The sequence below is a fragment of the Geotrypetes seraphini genome, chromosome 2, assembly GCF_902459505.1.
Source record: "Geotrypetes seraphini chromosome 2, aGeoSer1.1, whole genome shotgun sequence".
Classification (NCBI taxonomy): domain Eukaryota; kingdom Metazoa; phylum Chordata; class Amphibia; order Gymnophiona; family Dermophiidae; genus Geotrypetes; species Geotrypetes seraphini.
In genome coordinates, this window is record NC_047085.1 from 75,544,015 (window position 1) to 75,566,171 (window position 22,157).

The 22,157-nt window shown below is 42.9% G+C and overlaps 1 protein-coding gene across 1 annotated transcript in view; it reads right to left on the reverse strand.

Annotated features, from left to right (window-relative positions):
* Window positions 1-22,157, reverse strand: part of TMEM67 (transmembrane protein 67) — a 959,807-nt gene that overhangs the window by 124,922 nt on the left and 812,728 nt on the right. The window contains exons 26-27 of the mRNA XM_033932787.1: window positions 16,231-16,371; window positions 16,021-16,101 (exon numbers count right to left, since the gene is read on the reverse strand). Of these exons, the coding sequence (XP_033788678.1) occupies window positions 16,021-16,101; window positions 16,231-16,371 (222 nt within the window). The remainder of the gene's footprint in view (window positions 1-16,020; window positions 16,102-16,230; window positions 16,372-22,157) is intronic.

Consider the following 22,157-nt stretch of genomic DNA (forward strand, 5'->3'; position numbering starts at 1 on the left):
GTAAAATCTTGCTTTGTTAGGAGGTTATTGTGGTCTAAGAAAGGATAACTTATTCACAACATTGAATTATTCTTACTTTTGTTACTTATGTTATTAAGAATTTCTGGATTATGTTGTATAGCAAATGGATAATTTTCTTGTATGTATTTTCTCTGATTTACTGTAACAAGAGGATTCTTTTGTTAAAATTTTGAAATTTATAAATAAATAAAATTAAAAAAAAAGAAATTGGTTGATTGGAAGAAGCGACATCACCAACCTGAATGGGAGCTTGAATGAAAAGCTCTGAGCCACCCTCTTCTATAAGCAAAAAAAAACCCAGGATAGAACAGCATACTTTGGCATAAAAAACAAACTTAGTGGCAAGATTGCTACATTAGAGATGGCAACAACCCCCTTCTCCAGTCGAACTGAAGAAATTCTACTTGGTGATGAGTTCCCAGTGGCGCAAGAGCAACAAAAAAAGGGGGGGGGGAGAGGGAAGTGTTTGACACCACACAGTACTGCATGGAGGAGCAAATAGTGGACAAACAAGTGCAGCTCCTCACTGATAATCAGCCACTGTTTCTCTCAGAATTCAGGGACCTCCTCCACAGCTTGAGGCAGGATGTTATGGTGGCCTAAGGGGAATTTACACCTTTAGTTTAGACATTGTGGATTTAGATCACAGGTTAGAAGATATAGTACAATACATGGAGGACCAGGCTGAAGGACTGACAGCTGTGGAGGACCTGGGACAGAGAAAAGTGACAAAGTGATAGACAAAATTGAGGACCTGGAGAATTGCAGCAGATGCTGCAGCCTACAGATCCGGGGAGTTTAGCAAATTATAAATAGATATGGTAAACATTGTTTAAAATGTCTGTATACAAATGCCAGAAGCCTAAGAAACAAGATGGGAAAGTTAGAATATATTGCACTAAATGAAAAGATAGATGTAATAGGCATTTCAGAGACCAAGAGGAAGGAAGATAACTAATGGGACACTGTCATACCGGGAAACAAACTATATCGTCGTGATAGGGTGGATCAAATTGGTGGAGACACAGCATTTTATGTTAAGGAGAGCCTTGAATTAAATTGGCTGAAAATTCTACAGAAGTAGAAATATACCTTGGAAACCCTATGGGTAGAAATTCCATGTGTAAAGGGGAAAAGGATATGAGTGTACTATTGTTTGCCTGACCAGGATGAAGGGACAGATGCTGAAATGTTATCAGAAATAAGGGAGGTTAACAAACTAGGTAACACAATATTGGGTGATTTCAACTATCCCCCAATATTGACTGGGTAGGGGGCATGCTAGGGAGATAAAATTCCTTGATGAAATCAAGGACTGTTTTATGGAGCAATTGGTTCGGGCACCAACAGGAGGCAAAACAATTCTAGACCTAGTTCTTAGTGGAGGGCATGAAATAGTGCAGGAGATAATGGTGTTGGGGGTCACTTGATAACAGTGATCATAACATGATCAGATTTGATATAATCCCTGGAATAAGTTCACTTAGGATATCCAATACAACAGTATTTAACTTTAAAAAAAGGAGACTATGATAACATGAGAAGAATGGTAAAAAAATAAAGAGGAGCAGCTGCAAACGTCAAAAATTTACATCAGGCGTGGATGCTATTTAAAAATACCATCCTGGAAGCCCAGACTAGATATATTCAATGTATTAAAAAAGGAGGAAGGAAGGCCAAACATCAGATGGCGTGGTTAACGAATGAGGTGAAGAAAGCTATTGGAGTTAAAAGAGAATCTTTCAGATAGTGGAAGAAGGGTCCAAATGAAAATAATTGTAAACAGCACAAGGAATATCAAGCTAAATGCAAGGTGCTAATAAGGAAGGCAAAGAAAGACCTTGAAAAGAAGATTCCATAGAAGCAAAAATACTCAGTAACTTTTGTAGGTATATTAAAAGCAAGAAGCTGGGAAGAGAATCAGTTGGGAAATGGTTTTCAAGGGTGATAATGTAGAGGAACTGAAAGAAATCTCAGTGAATTTGGAAGATGTACTAAGCCAAATCGACAAGTTAAAAAGTGATAAATCACCTGGACCAGATTGTATACATCCTAGGGCACTGTTTTTCAACCGCCGGTCCGCAGACCAGTACTGGTCCGCAGAAAATTCCTGCCGGTCCGCACAGGGCTGGCAAGATCGGATTGGGGCTATCGGCAGCATCTGGGCTGCAACAGCGATCAGCGGCATCGGTACCCCCCCCCCACGATGCAATTCAAGTTCGGCAACGGGCCTCCTTCTCCTCCCGGCATCAACAGCACTTGAGATCGGCAACGTGGTGCTCAGCCCAAAGCTTCCCTCTGACTCGGCTTCCTGTTTCAGCCCAGGCAGTTCGAGTCAGAGGGAAGCTTTGGACCGAGCACCTCATTGCCAATCTGAAGTGCTGTTGATGCTGAGGGGGAGAAGGAGGCCCGTTGCTGATCTTGAGTGTCATCGCGGGGGGGGGGGGGAGTTTGCCGATCTTGTTGCCAAAATCAGAAAGAAAGGTGAAAGGAAGCGAGAGAGATGGGCCTGTGGTGGATGGAGAGATTGAGAGAAGGGGGCAGATGATGGAAGTGGGGGGATAGGAGAGAAGGGGCAGATGATGGAAGTGGGGAGAAGGGGCAGATGATGGAAGTGGGGGGAAGAGGGCAGATGATGGAAGTGGGGGGAAGAGGGCAGATGATGGAAGTGGGGAGAAGGGGCAGATAATGGAAGTGGGGGAAGGTCAGATAATGGAAGTGGGGAGAGAGAAGAGGGCAGATGATGGAAGTGGGGAGAAGGGAGAGCAAATGCTGAATTGAAGTGGAGAAAGAACACATACTGGATGGAAGGAGGGATAAAGAAAAAGGACATATGCTGGATGGGGAAGAAGATAGAGTTAGTGAGATAGTGGAGGAGTGAAGGAAAGGGTGGCATGCTGTGGGTAGGCACAATGAAAAGAGGGAAACTGAGGACTGCATAGTAAAAAAGAATTTAATTTAGATGGAGGCAGAAAATAAAGAAGGAAGACCAGAGAAGGAAAGGGAAGAGAAAGAGGAAAGAAAGATGCCAGAGAATAGGGAAGGAGACAGAGATATCAGATCTGAGTGGAGGAAATGAGAAGAGAGAGATGCTAAAAACCACAGGGGGGAGGGAAAGAGAGATGAAAGGAGAAAGTTGCCTGACCATATGGGAACAGAGGGAAGATGATGAATGCCAGACCAAAGAAGGGGTCTAGAGGATAGATGGCAGGGAGAGACAGACAGTTTCTGGAAGGGGCAGACAGTGGATGGAACGGGCAGATGCTGGATTGAAGAGACAGGACAGACGCTGGAAGGAAAATAGTGAAAAGAAAATGAAAGCAGAAACCAGAGACAACAAAAGGTAGAAAAAAATCATTTTATTTCTATTTTGTCATTAGAATATATCAGATTTGAAATATATATCCTGCTAGAGACATAACTGGGGACTGCAAAGCCCAGGCAGTGCTTCTTTAGCTTCCAGCTGGCTTAGGACTCTCTCTGACCAGGGGGCACTCCCCTAACACTATTCTTGTCATGTGTGACTGCAGTATTCTTTTAGCATGATATTTCTGTGTAGCATTCTGTAATAATTTGGCTTGTTCAGTTTTCAAGCTTCAAGTTTATTAGGATTTAATATACTGGCTATCAAGGTTATCTAAGAGGTTTTTACAATCAGGTACTCAAGCATTTTTCTCTATCTGTACTGGTGGGCTCACAATCTCTCTAACGTAGTAGATAGATAGAGTAGATAGTAGATAGTAGAGCGGATATATGTGAAGGGGAGGGGAGACAGGGGTTTTGTTGGTCATTGCTCTGTATATTTGTATTTATAAAATGACAACTGTACAGAATATTGTTTCTTTCTATACTTTAATAAAATACGTTCAATATAAAATCATAAGTGAGGCTTGTGCGGATGGGATCAGATGGTTTGCAGGGACCGAGCTTGCAGAGACAGGGCGGAAATGTGTTTTTTTTAAATTTCAGTCTTAGAAACATAGAAACATAGAAAGATGACGGCAGAAAAGGGCTATAGCCCATCAAGTCTGCCCACTCTACTGACCCACCCCATTAAGTCTGACTACTAATGACCTAGTTCCTTAACTCGACCTTCGTAAGGATCCTACTAGGGCATCCCATTTATTCTTGAAGTCAATAACACTGGTGGCCTTGATCACCTGCTCTGGAAGCTTGTTCCAGTGATCTACAACCCTTTCTGTGAAGAAATACTTCCTTATGTCACTATCGAATTTCCCTCCTCTGAGTTTGAATGGATGCCCCCTTGTGACCGAGGGTCCCCTGAGAAAGAAGATGTCTTCCTCCACCTCGACACGTCCCGTGATGTATTTAAATGTCTCAATCATGTCCCCCCTCTCCCTGCGCTCCTCTAGAGTGTAGAGCTGCAATTTGTTTAGTCTTTCTTCATACGAGAGACCCTTGAGCCCCGAGATCATCCTAGTGGCCATCCGCTGAACCGACTCAACTCTAAGCACGTCTTTACGGTAATGTGGCCTCCAGAATTGCACACAGTACTCCAGATGAGGTCTCACAATGGTTCTGTACAGTGGCATTATGACTTCAGATTTGCGGCTAACGAAGCTTCTATTGATACATTCCATAAGTTGCCTTGCTTTGGATGAGGCCTTCTCTACTTGTTTGGCGGCCTTCATGTCTGCACTGATGATTACTCCCAAGTCTCTTTCCTCTGAAGTCCTAGCTAGTGTTTCTCCATTTAAGGTGTAAGGTTTGCATGGATTTCTGCTACCGAGATGCATAACCTTACATTTCTTAGTTTGCCGGTCCACAAAATAACTATTTTATTTCTGCCGGTCCACGGGTGTAGAAAGGTTGAAAAACACTGTCCTAGGGTACTTAAAGAACTCAAACATGAAATTGTTGACCTACTATTAGTGATCTGTAACCTGTCGCTAAAATCATCTGTAGTACCTGAAGATTGGAGGGTGGCCAATGTTACGCCGATTTTTTTAAAGAGTTCCAGGGGAGATCCGGGAAATTATAGACCAATAAATCTGACTTCAGTGCTGGGCAAAATGGTGGAAACAATTATAAAGGAAAACTGCAGAAACCCATACAATGATGTAGGCTAAGTTTATTGTATCAAAAGCGATTAAAAACAACACCTTGAAATACACCAGGGGATCCGACACGGTCCGTGTTTTGGAAAACACGCCTTCATCAGGGGTCCCAAGTAAAACGGAAGTCAGTTGAACCCACCAATGACGAGCACCAAAGGGCGATCTGTGTGTAGGTTTCTGCAGTTTTCCTTTGTTTTGCTTTTGTATCCTTCATTGCAGATTTGGTTGGATCTTCTTCCTTGTGTTTTCTCTGGAAACAATTATAAAAAATTAAAATTGTGGAACACGTAGACAAACATTTAATGAGACAGAGTCGGCATGGGTTCAGCCAAGGGAGCTCTTGCCTCACAAATTTGCTTGACTTCTTTGAATGTGCGAATAAACATGTGGATAAAAGTGAGCCGGTTGATGTAGTGTACCTAGATTTTCAGAAATCTTGTGACAAAGTTCCTCATGGGATAGGTGGCAAAGTTCAGTTGTGGATTAGGAATTGGTTATCAGATAGAAAACAGAGGGGTAGGATTAAATGTTCATTTTTCTCAATGGAGGAGAATAAACAGTAAGCACAGGGATCTGTACTGGGCCCTGTGCTATTTAACTTATTTATAAATGATCTAGAAATTGGAATGACAAGTAAGGTGATTAAATTTGTAGATAACATTAAACTTTTCAAAGTTGTTAAAATGCATGCGGATTGTGAAACATTGCAGGCAGACCTTTGGAAATTGGAAGACTGGGCATCCAAGTGCCAGATGAAATTGAATGTGGACAAATGCAAAGTGATGCACATTGGGAAGAATAACCCAAATCACTGTTACCGGATGCTAGGGTCCACCTTGGGGATTTTGCCCAAGAAAAGGATCTAAGTGTCACTGTAGACAAAATGATGAAACCTTCCGCCCAATGTGTGGTGACGGCCATAAACTCAAACAGGATGCTAGGAATTATTAAAGGGATGGTTAACAAGACTAAGAATGTTATTATGCCCCTTTATCGCTCCATGGTGCGACCTCACCTGGAGTATTGTTTTCAATTCTGGTCTCCTTATCTCAAGAAAGATATAGCGGCACTAGAAAACATTCAAAGAGTGACCAAGATGATTAAGTGGATGGAATTCCTCTCGCATGAGGAAAGACTAAAAAGGTTAGGGCTCTTCAGCTTAGAAAAGAAATTGCTGAGGAGAGATATGATTAAAGTCTACAAAATCCTGAGTGGAGTAGAACGGGTACAAGTGGATCAATTTTCATGCCATCAAAAATTACAAAGACTGGGGGACACTCGATGAAGTTACAGGGAAATACTTTTAAAATCAACAGGAGGAAATATTTTTTCACTCAGAGAATAGTTAAGCTCTGGAATGCATTGCCAGAGGGTATAGTAAGAGCAGATAGCGTAGCTAGTTTTAAGAACGGTTTGGACAATTTCCTGGAGGGAACAGTCCATAATCTGTTATTGAGAAAGACATGGGAGAAGCCACTGCTTGTCCTGAATCGGTGGCATGGAATGTTGCTACTCCTTGGGTTTTGACCACCATGAGAATGGGCTACTGGGCTTGATGGACCATTAGTCTGACCCAGTAAGGCTATTCTTATGTTCTTATTACATGTAGAAGTTGTAATTAAGCACTCTATTGGCCAACATAGAGTTTTGGTAGAGATGGCGACCAAGTTTGTTCATAGCCAGACTCTCATGTCCCGGTGATGAAGAAGCGTATACCCTGGTACTGGAGGATTTTTTAAGGGTCAATTCCACCAGCAACGATTGGTGTTGTAGTTTATCAAATCCAGGCAAGAAATTATCATGTGGAGTGAATCAATTTTTCTTGGGGCTGTAGTAACTGAAAGGGGAGTCTCCCAGTTTCGAAAGAAAACCTTCTTAAGCAGATTATGCAGAGGTAACTTGAGCAGTTCTTTAGGAGGTTCATCATAATCCAAGGCATCAATGAGCTCTTCCCTGGGTTCAGTGTCAACTTCTAATCTGACAGGGAGGGCCTTGCTCAACTGTCTAATATATTTAGTAAATGACAGTCCTTCAGAAGCAGATCATCATGGAGGAGAAGATGGATCTGAATGTATTCCATATGATTCCAGTACAGACAGAGTGGGTTCACACTCAGTCAGTATGGTGTCGTGAGAGGTCAGAATCAATCACAGGAAACCCAGGTGACTCTCTGTAAGCAGAAGAATGTAGAGGAAAACTGTAAGACTGATGTGATGATGCTCCTCAATGTCTTCAGTACCGATCTGATGAAGATGATGAAGAGGAGCAATGGGAAGCTCTCTTTTCTCCAGTAACATGGGAACGATATGATGTAGAGTGACAGTGTCTTGATGCAGAGCATCTAGCTGATGAAGAGCATCAATGTGTCTGAGAAGGACATCGATGCCTTGATGTACAGCAATGATATTTTGCTGGGGAGTGTCACTGCGATGTTGAGGATCAATGTCTCAATGGAGAGTGTCGTCTACTGGTAGATCAATGAGATATAGACTGATGCCTCAATGGAGATCTAGAATCTGTGTCCTGTGTCCTTGAGGTGCTATGCTTAGGCTGGGCCAGAACCGAGGGAGTCGATATTAGCACCGGTGCCGCATGTAACTTAAACATGTCACCAATCTCCATCCTGAAAAATTCATTGAGTTGGTCTTTGAAGAGCTGCACCATTACCCTTGACTCAACCTCTGGTACCATTAATGTGGCATGGTGTCTGGAGGGTGACCTTGAGGAGGATGCATGCCCTGAAGGAGATGCAATCTGCAGAGAAGAAGAGTGGTGGCATCGCCTTTTTGTCTGCATCAAGGGACTCGATGCTGTAGAGCAGGGGTACCCAAATGGTCAATTACGATCGACCAGTAGATCGCAAAGTCAACGCGAGTCAATCATGTTGCCTTTGTGATCTTGTTCTTCCTGCCTTCCCAAGCCAGGTCAGGCATGTACAAGCACCAGACCCACAAGCCTTTACCTCTGACTTCAATTCTAACGTCAGAGAGGAAGTTCTGGGCAAGCCAATCGCTGCCTGGCTGGCCTGGAACTTCCTTTCCGTTAGAATTGATGCTGGAGGGGAAGGCTTGTGGGCCCGGCACTTGGAGACACCAGGCCTGGTTCAGGGAAGCAGGGAGAAATTGACGTGGTGGCTTTGGGGGGTAGGGAGAGAGAAAGAATCGAGGAAGTGTAGAAATTGGCGCGATGGCTTGGGGGGAGCAAGGGGAGAGAGAAAGAAAGACAGGCAGGCAGGGGGAGAGAGAAAGTAAGAAATAAAGAGGGGGGCGGGGGAGAGAGAAAGAAAGGCAGCCAGACAGGCAGAGGGAGAGAGAAAGAAAGACAGGCAGGCAGAGAGAGAGAGAAAGACAGAAATAAAGAGGGGGCAGAGAGAGAGAGAAAAAGAAAGAGAGACAGAAAGAAAAGGGGAGGGGGCAGAAAGAAATATTGGATTTACAGAAGAAGGAAGTCTAACCAGAGACTCATGAAATCACCAGACAAAAAGGTAGGAAAAATTATTTTATTATCAATTTAGTGATCAAAAAGTGTCCGTTTTGAGATTTTATATCTGCTGTCTATATTTTGCACTATAGCCCCCTTTTACTAAACCACGATAGTGGTTTTTAATGCAGGGAACCTATGAGCATCAGGAGCTTCGAGGGGCATTCAGAGCAGCTCCCTGCACTAAAAACCGCTATCACGGTTTAGTAAAAGGGGAGGGGGTATATTTGTCTACTTTTGTATAGTTGTTACTGAGGTGACATTGCATATTTTAAAGTCATCTGCCTTGACCTCTGAAAAAAAACCCGAATACAAATGATAATTAACATTTTCTCTGCGTACAGTGTGCTTTGTGTTTTTTTAAATTTTATTGTTGGTAGATCATTTTGACTTGGTCATTTTAAAAGTAGCCCGCAAGCCAAAAAAGTGTGGGCACCCCTGCTGTAGAGACTTGCAATGCTGTTTGGGAAGAGGATGGTTTCCACGATCATGGAATCTCGTCCGATGCTGATGTCGATGCTGGTACCGCAGGCTCAGAATGTTTTCCGGTGTCCACAGTCAAACTGAAGAGCTTTTCCTTTGTTGAATGCGACAAGCTTTTAGTGAGTGCTTCTGTAAGGTGGAACAGCACATGCAAGAATCAACATGATGATCAGGGCCTAAACATTGCAAACATCAGCTATGCAGGTCAGTGATGAAAATAGGCCGTTCACACCGCCAGCACTTTTTAAAGCCTATGAACAGTTTTGACATGGACGGAAAAATTGTGGCAGCAAAATTAAACTCAATGATTAAACTTGAAAAAAACCCACCAAAAAATAACACGAAGGAAAAATTTTTTTTTTAATTTAATTACTAAAACAATAACGTAGAAAGAAAAATGAAAAACAACAGCCAAAGGCCAGGTTTAGAAAAACTATACGGGTTGAAGGCAACGCTGACTGGACAAAGTCCAGAAAAATACACTTCATTACTCCACAGAGAACGAAGAACTGAGGAACTGCGAGCCTATGTCGGGCACTCACACATGCGCTTTGCAGGCAGTCACAAAGTTTCTTAAAACTTAAAGTGACAGTTCACTTTTAACACTGTCCATATCGGGCTCCGTGGATGACGTCACCCACATATGAGAATATGCTGCCTGCTTGTCCTGGGATAAAGACCATATCTGCATTCAATAAAACATGGGACATGATAATTATGATTGTTTATTTTTCAACAACAAAATATACAATAAATAAGAGTCATAAATACAAGTTGAATACACATATGCATAGAGAAAAACAACTCTTCCCCTCAAGCCTCACAAAAAAAGAGTGAAGCCCCCCTTCCCCCCTGTCAATCCCCTCCAACCCGAACAATAAACTCAAGAATAAGTACAAATGTGTCAAAATAGAAATCACCAAAAAAAAAAAAAAACCTGTCCATAAAAAGCATTTAAATCAAAGCATTCGACAGATAGCATCCAAAACAGAGCAGTCTAAAATGGTGTCTTATTAGGCTTTCCAGCTCAAGTAAGTATCCAAATAGCCACAAAAACTATTGCCATTTTCAGACTAGGAGAGCTGAGAGGCGATAACGAGTACAGACCCACCCTAAACGTTCCCTCATATGTGCCAGAGTAAGAGGCACAGACTGCCAATGCTGTGCGACTACCAACCTAGTGACTACAAAAGCCAGCATAAGAAGTTTATCTTGATCATCAGTCAAGGCTTCCACCCGCTCACCCAAAAGAGCTCTCATGGCTTTAGGAGGCAGGGAAAAATGTACCAGCTGACATACAAAACCACTTGTTCCCAATAAGCATCCAACACTGAACACTCCCACCACATATGAAAAAAAGTGCCCCGTGCCCCACACCCTCTCCAGCATCGGTCAAATGTGGTGTGGGAAATTTTACTGCGTAAAACTGGTGATAAATGCCATTGGACCAACAACTTAATGCCATTTTCCACTAACAAGGGAGCATAGGCAATATGATGAAGATGATGGGGAATGCCAACCTATTCCTGCACTGTAAGAGACCTATTCAAATCCACCTCCCATGCCAGCATATAGGATGTTTTCCTTGTAGGGGCCCTGTGCACCATCTTATATAATTTATAAATGCAACCCCTGCACACCGGTTCCCCCAAAAGGTTCTCAAACTGAGATCTCAGAAAAGAGGGGAACAAATTCTGCCTATTGCGCTGCAGAAAATCCTTAACTAGCATATAGGGAAAAAGATCACCCAAAATTAACTGGACCTGCTCACGTACCTCAGCACACTCTCTAATCCTATCCTCATTCAAAAATTGCTCAAAATATTGTAAGCCCATTCATTCCCATCTCTTAAATAGACCCCTCCCCTTACCCGGAAGAAAATCCAGAGAGTGCATCAAAAGTAAAAAGGAATTTTTTCTGCAAGACTAGGACTTCCAATTCAGGAGCCTATAAATTCAAGAGTTCTGTTTTAGAAAGATTTGCCCTGAACCCCAAAGGATTGCTATAAAAGCTCATTTGCCTCTGCAATTCCATCAAGGAAGATTCCGAACCTTCTACAATAGCTAAAATATCATTGGCAAATAGAGACAGCTTATATTCCACTCCATTAACAGTGAATCCTCGAACAATGCTCGCCCGATGGATGCTCTGTGCTAATGGCTCAATAACTAATGCGAACAGGAGTGGGGAGAGAGGGCACCCCTGCCTGGTCCCCCATTTCAACTCAAAAAATGATTTTAGAGTACAGTATAAACTGCTGTAGCTAACTTACCTTTGCCTTCATGGAATGACTCCGAGATATTTGATCAACTGTATATCTGAGCATGTACCATCACATAGTTTACGTTCTACTCAAGCTGGAGAGTTATATGTTCCTACTATATAGCAGGCAGGGTTGAAAGTCACAAGAATGGGAGCTTTTTCTTGTGCTGGTCCAGAAGCATAGAATGTTATTCCATTGTATATTAGAAAGCAAAATGATATGATTGTTTTTAAGCGGCTATTGAAGAGATATTTTTTTTGTGCTGAGCATTTTTACTTGGTATAATTTGTATAATATGTTGATGAAATTTATACAGGTGTGTCTTATGACTGTGATGCTTATTGTGAATGTGGTATTGTAACCCACCTTGATAAAGGGGGGGATATAACTAAATGAACCATAAACCATGAATACACCCCATTGACCTTGGCACAAGCCAAAGGGTTGTTATACAAAGAGTGAATCCATTAAATAAAATGTTCCCCTCAACCCCAAATGGCGAAGAACACTGATCATAAACCTCCAATCAACAAGTTCAAATGTTTTTTCAGCGTCTACCGCAACCACCACCCAGGGCGCCTCTCTTGCCAAGCACCTCACACCAAGTTCAGCACATGCCGAATACCATCAGCAGCCTGCCACCCCCTATAAAATCCACCTGGTCCAGGTGAACCAGGGAAGGCATACACTCAAATAACCTGTCAGCCAAAACACGCAGAGAAATAGACCTATAGCTGCCACAGTGGGTGGCGTCCTTCCCAGGCTTCGGTAGAATGGTGATCCCAGACAATCTCATAAAATAAGATATCTGCACCCCATCCTGCAAAGAATTAAACAAATGAGTCAACAAGGGGGCAACCAAGGAACTGAGGCCAGGATTTTCAAAAACCCACGTTAAAAAGTGACAGTCTGCTAACGCAGCCATTTTGATAGCAAATTGAAAAAGTGAGACATTCTCAAAAAAATTGTGCATGCATATGAGGTTGGTGGACAGCAACAAAGATTCGCTACATTTGCATGTGCCCTACGCTGGTGATAGCGATGGACACATGCATAGTAAAAACACGCAAAGACCCCCCCCCAAAAAAAAAAAAACAACACAACAGTAGGAGAGATGGAACAGATCTCCCCTGTTAACCAACAACCCCCCCAGCAGCTGGAGAGATACCGATTCTCTCCCACTGCCAACCAACACTCCCCCCTACAGCGGGAGAGATGCCCACTCTCTCCTGCTGCCAAGAAATCTCGGCCGTACACCCTCCCCCCCTGCAGTGGGAGAGATGCCCACTCTCTTCCGCTAGCAAATGCCCACTCTCTTCCGCTATGCCATAGAACACCTCCCCCCAGCCTCCAAAGCCCTCTCACCTTATTTCTAAATAAATGCACGGAGGGGAGCAGACTCTCTCCTCCCAGCTGGCCTGCATTATCGAAAATGGGAGGGGCCTTATACAACCTGCACTGGAAAGAGGCCTAAGGCTCTGATTGGCCTGTACACCCAATAGGAAGGGCCTTAGGCATCCGGGCCAATCAGAGCCTTAGGCCCCTTCCCGGTGCATCTGGGGAGGAGCATGAAGCTCTTGCCCAGATTGTATAAGGCCCCATGGGAGGGGCCTTAAACAACTTGGGCCCATCAGAGCCTAAGGCCCCTCCCCAATGCATCCCAAGATGCACCAGGGAGGGGAAGGCCCATTTTTGATAACGCAGTCCAACTGGCAGGTGGGAATCAGCGTCCCTCTGTACATCTATTTGGAGGTAAGGGGGAGGGGCGGGGGAGGTGTTCTATGGCAAGGGGAGTTCACTTACCAGCAGGAGAGAGTGGGGATCTCTCACACTGTGGGGAAGGGAGGTGCATGGCTGGGAGAGCTCCTTAGGCTCCCTACTCCTTTTTATGGGCTGCAATAGAAATAAGTTCGCCTCTAAGAACCGTTTTTAAATTCTCTCAAATGGTTATGGGAGAGCAGGCATCCACACTATTATGCCCCAAAAAGTCTAAAATAGAGGCTTCAGTTTTGTGTACAATAAGGGGGTCCATCAAAAGACTATCATCAAGTCTCCATTATCGAAAACCATGCCTTGGGAGTCCCCATAGAAGATTCACCCAGACCAATGCATAGTCAGACCAAGTAATATTCTCTATAGCCACTGCCTGAATTTTACCTCCCCCCCCCCCCCCAAGCTCCTATCCAGGCAGAGAAAATCAACCCCATCTTATACATCAAATTAAATTTTTTTTTTAAACCCTCAAGCACATTCACACCAGCAAACCATACCACCCTCCATGTTCTTCCTTAAATTCCCCACAAGCATACTATCTCCAGACAACCACACTCAAACAAGCCCACACTAATTGGCCCCCATCCACAATAAAGGAAGCAATAACAATCACAAGTTAGCACTAAAGTCCCTTCAGGTGTCCACCATAGCAGGACCACCCTCCGAATCCTGCTGCTGTTCTGTCCAGCTCCAGGCTCCAGATTTCCTTGGCCACTGTGAAATGGCCTGCCAGCAAAATTTATTCAGTTTTAAGGCTGTTGACCAACGAGACTCTTCGCTTGCCAGGGTTGACACCTCTTCCTTTTTCAGCAAACCCCAGGCTTCATGCACTGTAGTTACCTTCTTATGTATCCCATTTATAGTAAGGAGCAAGCCAAAGGGAAACAGCCATCTATATCGTATGGCTTTTTTGCTTCAAAACTGTGATGACGAAACTCTCTCCTCCGTTGCAGTGTTATTTCAGGATTTATCGTCCATATCTCAACCTTGCAGTTTTTCCAATTAAGTCCCCATCTCATGTGCTTTGCTGAGCAGCCACTCCCTCTCCTGAAAGTTATGTAAGCAGGCTATTTTGTCCTTAGGAAGATCACCATGCTGCGGACCCAAAGCCCTATGAGCTCGATCAATCTTAGGTGGGACCAGCTGATCTTGCGTTCCATCCTCTACCGCCCCAAGAACATAAACAAAAATGTCTTTCACCACCTGCTCCGTGTCCTTGTAATCATCAATATCCGGAATGCCCCTCAGCCTATTATTACGTTGAGATCTGTTCTCTAGATCAGTGATTCCCAACCCTGTCCTGGAGGAACACCAGGCCAATCGGGTTTTCAGGCTAGCCCTAATGAATATGCATGAGAGAGATTTGTATATGATGGAAGTGATAGGCATGCAAATTTGCTTCATGCATATTCATTAGGGCTAGCCTGAAAACCCAATTGGCCTGGTGTTCCTCCAGGACAGGGTTGGGAACCACTGCTCTAGATCTTCAACCCTGGAAATACAATCCATCCAATCTCGCTGTGTGTCACTATTCAAAGTTTTCAGCTTTTGCACTAAATCTTCCCCGATCCTCTGTTTGCTGCCCTCTACACAATGCACCAAATCCACCAGATCTTGCTGAATCTCTCACACAGTGTCCTTGATTTTCCCTTTAACATCCATTTCCTTTTTAATTTTAGCTACCCATTGCTGAAGATCCGCTTTAGTAACTGAAGCTGAAGACTTTGAAGTAGGAGAGCCTTGGATCCCATCCTGCACTGAATCAGACTCAGAGACGCTCTCCCTCGAGTCGCGTGCCTCCACCTCTGAGGCCTCTCCCATGTGGCGCAAGGAATTTTTCTCTGTGTCTCGATGTAAAGATTTAGGATCAGCATGCTTCTTTGTCGCTGGCATAATTGTGCTCAATAGACAATAAACACTCGGCACTCAGCAATATATGCTGGAAAAGCAGATTATTAGCTTTTTTAAGGGGTTTTTCAGCTTGCTCAAGTCGGCACTCAGGCTCTAACCAGCCATTCAGCCAGGTGATATCACCAAAAGCACACTTAGAATCTAATGGAGAGGAGGACATAGTAGATGGTAGGGATGGGCAAACTGCATAGGTTTTATGGTTTTATCTGCCAACATTTTCTCCTGTTTTTATGTCCCTCAAGGACATACTGTGAGCAATTCTGGTCGCCATATCTCAAAAAAGATATAGCAGAATTAGAAAAGGTACAGAGAAGGGTGACAAAAATGATAAAAGGGATGGGTTGACTTCCCTATGAGGAGAGGCTAAAGTGACTAGGGCTCTTCAGCTTGGAGAAGAGATGGCTTAGGAGTGATATGATAGAGGTCTATAAGATAGTGAGTGGAGTGGAAAGGGTAGATGTGAATCGCTTGTTCACTCTTTCCAAAAATAATAGGACTAAGGGACACGCAATTAAGTTACTAAGTAGTAGATCTAAACAAACTGGATAAAATATTTCTTCATACAACATGTAATTAAACTCTGGAATTCTTTGCCGGAGAATGTGGTAAAATCAATTAGCTTAGCTGGGTTTAAAAAAGGTTTGGATAATTTCCTAAAAGAGAAGTTCGTAGGCCATTATTGCGATGGCTTGGAGAAATCCACTGCTTATTCCTAGGATAAGCAGCATAGAATATGTTTTGCTCTTTGGGATCTAGCTAGATACTTGGGACCTGGGTTGGCCACTATAGGAAACAGGATACTGGGCTTGATGGTCTGTCCCAGTATGGCAATTCTTATGTTACAAAATTTGGTAGAGCAAATTCCATCTTTTTTAAAGATATAAATGAGGTGGTTGGAGGTGTGGGGGGAATACAAAGAATAACACATACAAAAAGCCTTTTATTGAACTGAATCTACAAAAAGAGAAAAGGAACAGAAAACTTTAAATAAATGAAGAAAAGACTACTTACATTGCACATAGAGCATAAGTCAACAAATTGTCTTATTTTATCTTCTATAAACCTTTCGTAGAAAACAGTAAAGAATATAATCTGTTAAAAAAGCATATTTTAGTTTATTAGTTCATCTCTTGTAGAATTATTTCCATAAAATAAATCATATTAGAAAAGTATTGTGCTATAACAAAAGGGTAAATTACAAAGATAAATTTAGTTCAGCACCTGAAATAAGCCAATGGCTAACCAGAGAGTAGTGGACACACCATATCTCAAAATGCAGCTCCAAGGAGCTATATAACTTGCTGAATTTCTTGTAAGACTGGAAGATGGGTCCATTAATGTCAGGTTTGCAAAGCCAACAACCTAAAAATAAATCAAAAAAGACATTTAAAAAAACATTCCCCCCAATAAACTAGTTCTCCTTTTATCAAGCCGCGGTACAGTGTTTTACCATGGGCTGGTAAGGTAAATGCTTTGTCGGAGCATTTAACTCACTGGTCTACGGTAAAACACTCTACTGCAGCTTGATAAAAGGGGGCCCTAATTTGTAGAGTAAAATAAGCAGGAGGTAGACTAGTATAGAAAGTAATTTTCAAAGGTCCTTCACCTATCTTATGGGTAAATGGTTATTTACATGGGTAAATAAGCTACCTAAAAATTTCCTACTCTGTAATGTAGGGTAAAATTGTATAATGTTTTCACTTCAAAAAAATTAAATAATATTTTTCTTTTCTACTTTATCTGGGCATTTTCCAGTAAATATTCAACCAGTGTAGGTCAGGTTGTTTCCAAGCAGCATTATGGGGCAACAATCTGAAACAACTACTTACAGTTGCCAATACATATAGGGAATTTAGGAGACAAATGAAAACATACTTGTTCTTAAAGTACATAGGTAACTGATTCGCAGAATACCTCTCTCAATACCAGACCTCCAGATCTGCTAAACAATAGACACTAACTATATCAATTCTATTCAATTTGTAACATTCTCTATAATCATTGTAAACCGCATAGAACTTCACGGTCCTGCGGTATATAAACCGTTATTATTATTATTATTAATGCTGACTGTTCCCAGCTAAGTTAGATCCAGATATTAAATGTTATACACTTTTGCCAGTTTGGAGTTTGAACCATTAAGAAGCATGCAGCTTCTCTTCCTGTTTTCCAGTTTCCTATGCTGCAAAGAAGCTATTTGTCAAGCTGAGAACATGCTTTTCCAGTATGTGCAGCAATATTTGGACCTAGGTCCCCACTTTTGCGATGAGGAAACCATTAAAAAAAAAAAAAAATCTTTATTAGTTTCAAAAACAAACATAAAGTGAAATAGAACATATGAACAAATGATACAATAATCAGCACTTATATCTACCAAATAATAATATAATTACATATCACCCCCTCTCACCCTTCCTGGATGTGTGTAAAATTCATTCGGAAATCAAAGGCTTATACTAGAGATCAATTCTTTACAAACTTTGCTAATGGACCCCAAATCTCTTTAATTTTGTGATAGTGACCCAATTGTTCCAAGTGCATTAGCTCATATTTATAAACTTGGCATAAGGTTTCCCACCAAAAGATATAATTTAGTTTATCCCAATTTTTTGTAATTAGCTGCATAGCCACTCCTGTCATAATCAAAAGTAATCTATTCTTACTTGTATTAATTGGACTCTTGTGTTTTAACAGAGTCCCGAATAATACTATGTCGTATGACAAAGGAATTGAAACTTCCAATATCATATTGATTTTACCCCATATACACTTCCAAAAATTGAGAATCAAGGGAACAACAGATGATCCAGTGTCCCTATTTCCAGATGACAGTGCCAGCATCTATTAGATTTTGAACTATCTAATTTTTGCAAACAAACAGGGGGTCAAAAAAATCCTATATAACAGAAAAAAACAAGTTTATCTCATAGATGCTGATGCTGTACATCTTATCCTCCAAGTCCAAATCTGTGGCCATTGAGTAGCAGAAATAGGTTGCTTTGTTTCAATGCTTTAAATGTCCCTTAAACTTGTTTTTGGTTTCTTATTCAAATATTCCAATATTAATTTATACCATTTGGCGGCCTGATGCCCTAGGAAATCTATCTGGAAGCAATAGCCCGGCAAGCTATACTGATTATTTAAATTCCGCCAATCAGGCCTTCTGAATGGCCTGCTTCAACTGCAACCACTTATATGCTTAAATGATTGTTGCAGTTGTGAAAAATCAAGCATTTTCCTATTTGATAACACATCATCTAAAGCAGTGTTTTTCAACCTTTTTTGGGCAAAGGCACACTTGTTTCATGAAAAAAATCACGAGGCACACCACCATTAGAAAATGTTAAAAAATTTAACTCTCTGCCTATATTGACTATATATAAAGTAATTCTCTTGAATAGGAATCAAATAAACACAAAGAAAGTATTTTATAATTACTTTATTACGAAATAAAAATTATAAAAATTATAAAATACTTTATTCAGTGCGAAACCTGGGCCTGTTTGGCTGAACACAAAGCTGATATTCTGGCTGGAATCGAAGAAAGACACACACGTAGCTCTTCGTCAACAGCTCTCAGTCTCTCTCTGTATTTGGTTTTTATAGCATACAAAAATAGACAAATATACCCTCCATCCTTTTTATTAAACCACAATAGCAGTTTTTAGCGCAGGGAGCTGCGCTGAATGTCCAGCGCTGCTCTTGACGCTCATAGGCTCCCTGCGCTAAAAACCACTATTGCGGTTTAGTAAAAGGTGACCATATTGTAAAATATAGACAGCAGATATAAATTCAGAACTGTGCATAGTAAGTGAAGGGAAGTTTTCATCTCTGGGAATTTACCCAGTTAACTATTAAGTTATTTGGGCAAATTCCTTTGAAAACTGTGGTAATACTGCCTCCACTTTGCTAAATTTAAAATAAAATCATTTTTCCTACCTTGTCTGGTGATTTCTGGTTGCAGTTTCTTCTTCTGACTGTGCATCCAATCTTTCTTCCCTTCTATCAGCCTGTATGCTTTCTCTCCTCCACACCTCATTCCCTCCCCCAACTTTTTCTTCCTCTCTCCCTGACCTTTCTTTCTTTCTGTTTCTCTTCTTTCCTTCTGTTTCCCTGCCTGCCCCCTTTCTTTCTTTCTCCCTGCCGTTCCCCAAGCCACTGCCACTGCCACTGCCATCGGGGAACAGGACCCACCAATGGATAACAGGCCCCAAAGCCGACGCCGACGCATGCTCTCCCTGACGTCAATTCTGCAATCGGAGAGGAAGTTCCGCCCAGCCAGGCAGCGATTGGCTGGCCCGAACTTCCTCTCCGCCTGCAGAATTGACGTCGGGGAGAAGAAGACTTATCGGCTCCATAGATTAGATCGCCAAGACAAAGTGAGTCCTGGGTGATCGACTCACTTTGCCTTGGCGAGCTACTGGCGCCCCTGCCTCGGGCCCCCTGTCAGCTCCGGGCCCGGCGGCCCTGCGGCACACCAGGCAACATCTCGCGGCACACTAGTGTGCCGCGGAACAGCGGTTGAAAAACACTGATCTAAAGTACGTATTAGATAGCTGCACGGGAACGGGGGCGATGGGAATCCTGCGGAACCCGCGGGGATCCCGTGGGTTCCCCCTTCAGATCACGGGGATCCCATGGGGATGCCCCCTAGGGTCGCGGGGATCCCGTGGGGATGCCCCCTGTGCTCTCGGGGATCCTGCGGGGTTCAATACGAGGCTCATCTAATTTTCCTACCTGCCCTGCTGCGAGGCTCCTCTTCCATTTCCTGCCTGCCCTGCTGCAGCACACATAGCCAATCGGAAGTCTTCCCCGATGTCAGCGCTGACGTCGGAGGGAGGGCTTAAGCAAAACCCTCCCTTCCTCCGACGTCAGTGGTGTACCGAAGTGGGGGGGCGGTCCGCCCCAGGTGCAGCCATGGGGGGGAATGTGCACAGCCGGTCAGGTCCCCTTACCTTTGTGGCGCTTCCCCGACCGACCGACAACAGGCCCAGCCGACAAACCTCCCTGCTTTGTAGCCGTGAATCTAAATTACCTTCTTCAATACTCCAGCTGCTGTAAGAAGGTAATTTAGATTCGCGGCTACAGGGCAGGGAGGTTTGTCGGCCGGGCCTGTTCTGTTGTCGATCGGGTGGGGAAGCGCCACAAAGGTAAGGGGCAGGGAGGGAGAAAGGGAGGAAAGGTGGAGTGGAGAAGAAAAGACGCTTAAGGGAAATGGGTAAAACTGAGGGGGGAGAAGGACGCTGAAAGCACTGGGGAAGACAAAGGGGTGGAGAAGGATGCTGAAAGCCCATGGGGAAGACAGAGGGGGAGAAGGACACTGAAAGGACATGGGGAAGACGGGGGGAGAAGGACGCTGAAAGGACATGGGGAAGACAGAGGGGGGAGAAGGACACTGAAAGCACATGTGGAAGACAGAGGGGGGGAGAAAGATGCTGACAGGACATGGAGAAGGATGCTGAAAGGAAATGGGGAAGAGAGAGTGGGGAGAAGACGCTGGTCGGGAAGAAGACAGAGATGCCAGACTATGGGGGGAGTGGAGGGAAGAAGATGGGTGCCAAGGAAATGGGAGAAAGGGAGAGGCACAATAACAGAGCAAATGGAAGACGCAGAGAGAAGAGAGACAGTGGATAGAAGGAATTGAATGAGAACATGAGGAAAGCAGAAACCAGGCAACAAAGGTAGGAAAAAAATTTCTTTCTTTTTTTTTTGCTTCAGGATAAAGTAGTATATTAGTTGTGTTGATAAAAATTTATAAACATTAGAGGCTCTGGTAGAAACCCGTTTACAAAGTATGTATTCTTTCTAATTAATATTTCCAAATTAATAAAGTCTTTTTGCTTATTTTTAAATGGGTTTCTACCAGAGCCTTTAATTCAGTAGCATAATTAACTAAAAAAAACTATTTCTGAAGTTTATAGGGGCGGGCGGGAACGTAGGGGATTCCTCGCGGGGACGAAGGGGGTTCCTTGCGGGGACGGGTGGGGACGAAGGGATTCCTCGCGGGGACGGGTGGGAGTCCTCACGGGGACGAGTGGGGACGGGTGGGACTTTGGCGGGGACAGGTGGGATTTCTGTCCCCGCGCAACTCTCTAGTATGTATACCTGCCTGCAGCCAGTGCTTCTAGAGGATCTTAGACTCGCTTATTTGAATCTTGGAGTTCAACCATAAGGATTGATACGTGGATTGTTGTACTGGTATAGATGTTAAATTATTAATGAATTTTAATGTTTTCCAGGTGACACAAAGAATACTATTGACCTTGTAGATTCGGGGCAACTTGATACTTAAAATATGGCTTAATCTTAATGAGGACATAAGTTGCCATTCTAAAATAAGCCAGTCAGGAAGATGCTCCATGAGTTTAGGAAGAATCCAGTACATACTGATAAGATTGCTGCGATATCTTATCATCAGCCCATAATAAAAGACCTCGTGACAGCGACAGTTACAATAAGATAGGTTTATTAGTAATAAGCATAAGGCAACTCACATGAAATAGCTAAGTACAGAATATTGGCTACAAAGGATAGCATACATACAAAATAGCAATCTGATGTTCTTTTGGGTCTGACTCCTCTCTCTTCTCTCTCCTTCTCTCTCTCTTATGCCATCCATCATGTCCCTTATATACATTATATCAGTAGACTAGGGTACCTCCTAGTTACTCACTTCTCACTAGTTGTCACATATGTCATTTGTATTGGATGGATGAGCTATACACTTATCATGGAGCCATACTGAAAAGTGACGTCACCTGGTGCCAAAACTGACCTTCCTATATTTCCCTGACAAATGCATTTCCAATATTAAGGCTAATAACTCTGGAGAACAGACCCCCACCATCCTGAGTTACACTGTCCTTGCTAGTGCTTCTTAGGAGAACATTATATCGTGTCCCAAAACAATAATGCCACAGTCAGGAAACCTGACTGCTGGTTTCTGGAGCAAAGGTGAATCTCTCTCTTTTGCTGACAGAGAGGAAAATGACTGCTTAGAAGTCTGAATTCATATGCATAATGTCTCTCTTGGAAATATAACTATTTTGGGAGTTTCGCAGGGGTCTTCGCCTACAATATATGCAGGTCTTATGCTTGCATCATCTTCTGCCTACATTTTCATGCAGGTCTTATTCATGATTCTCATC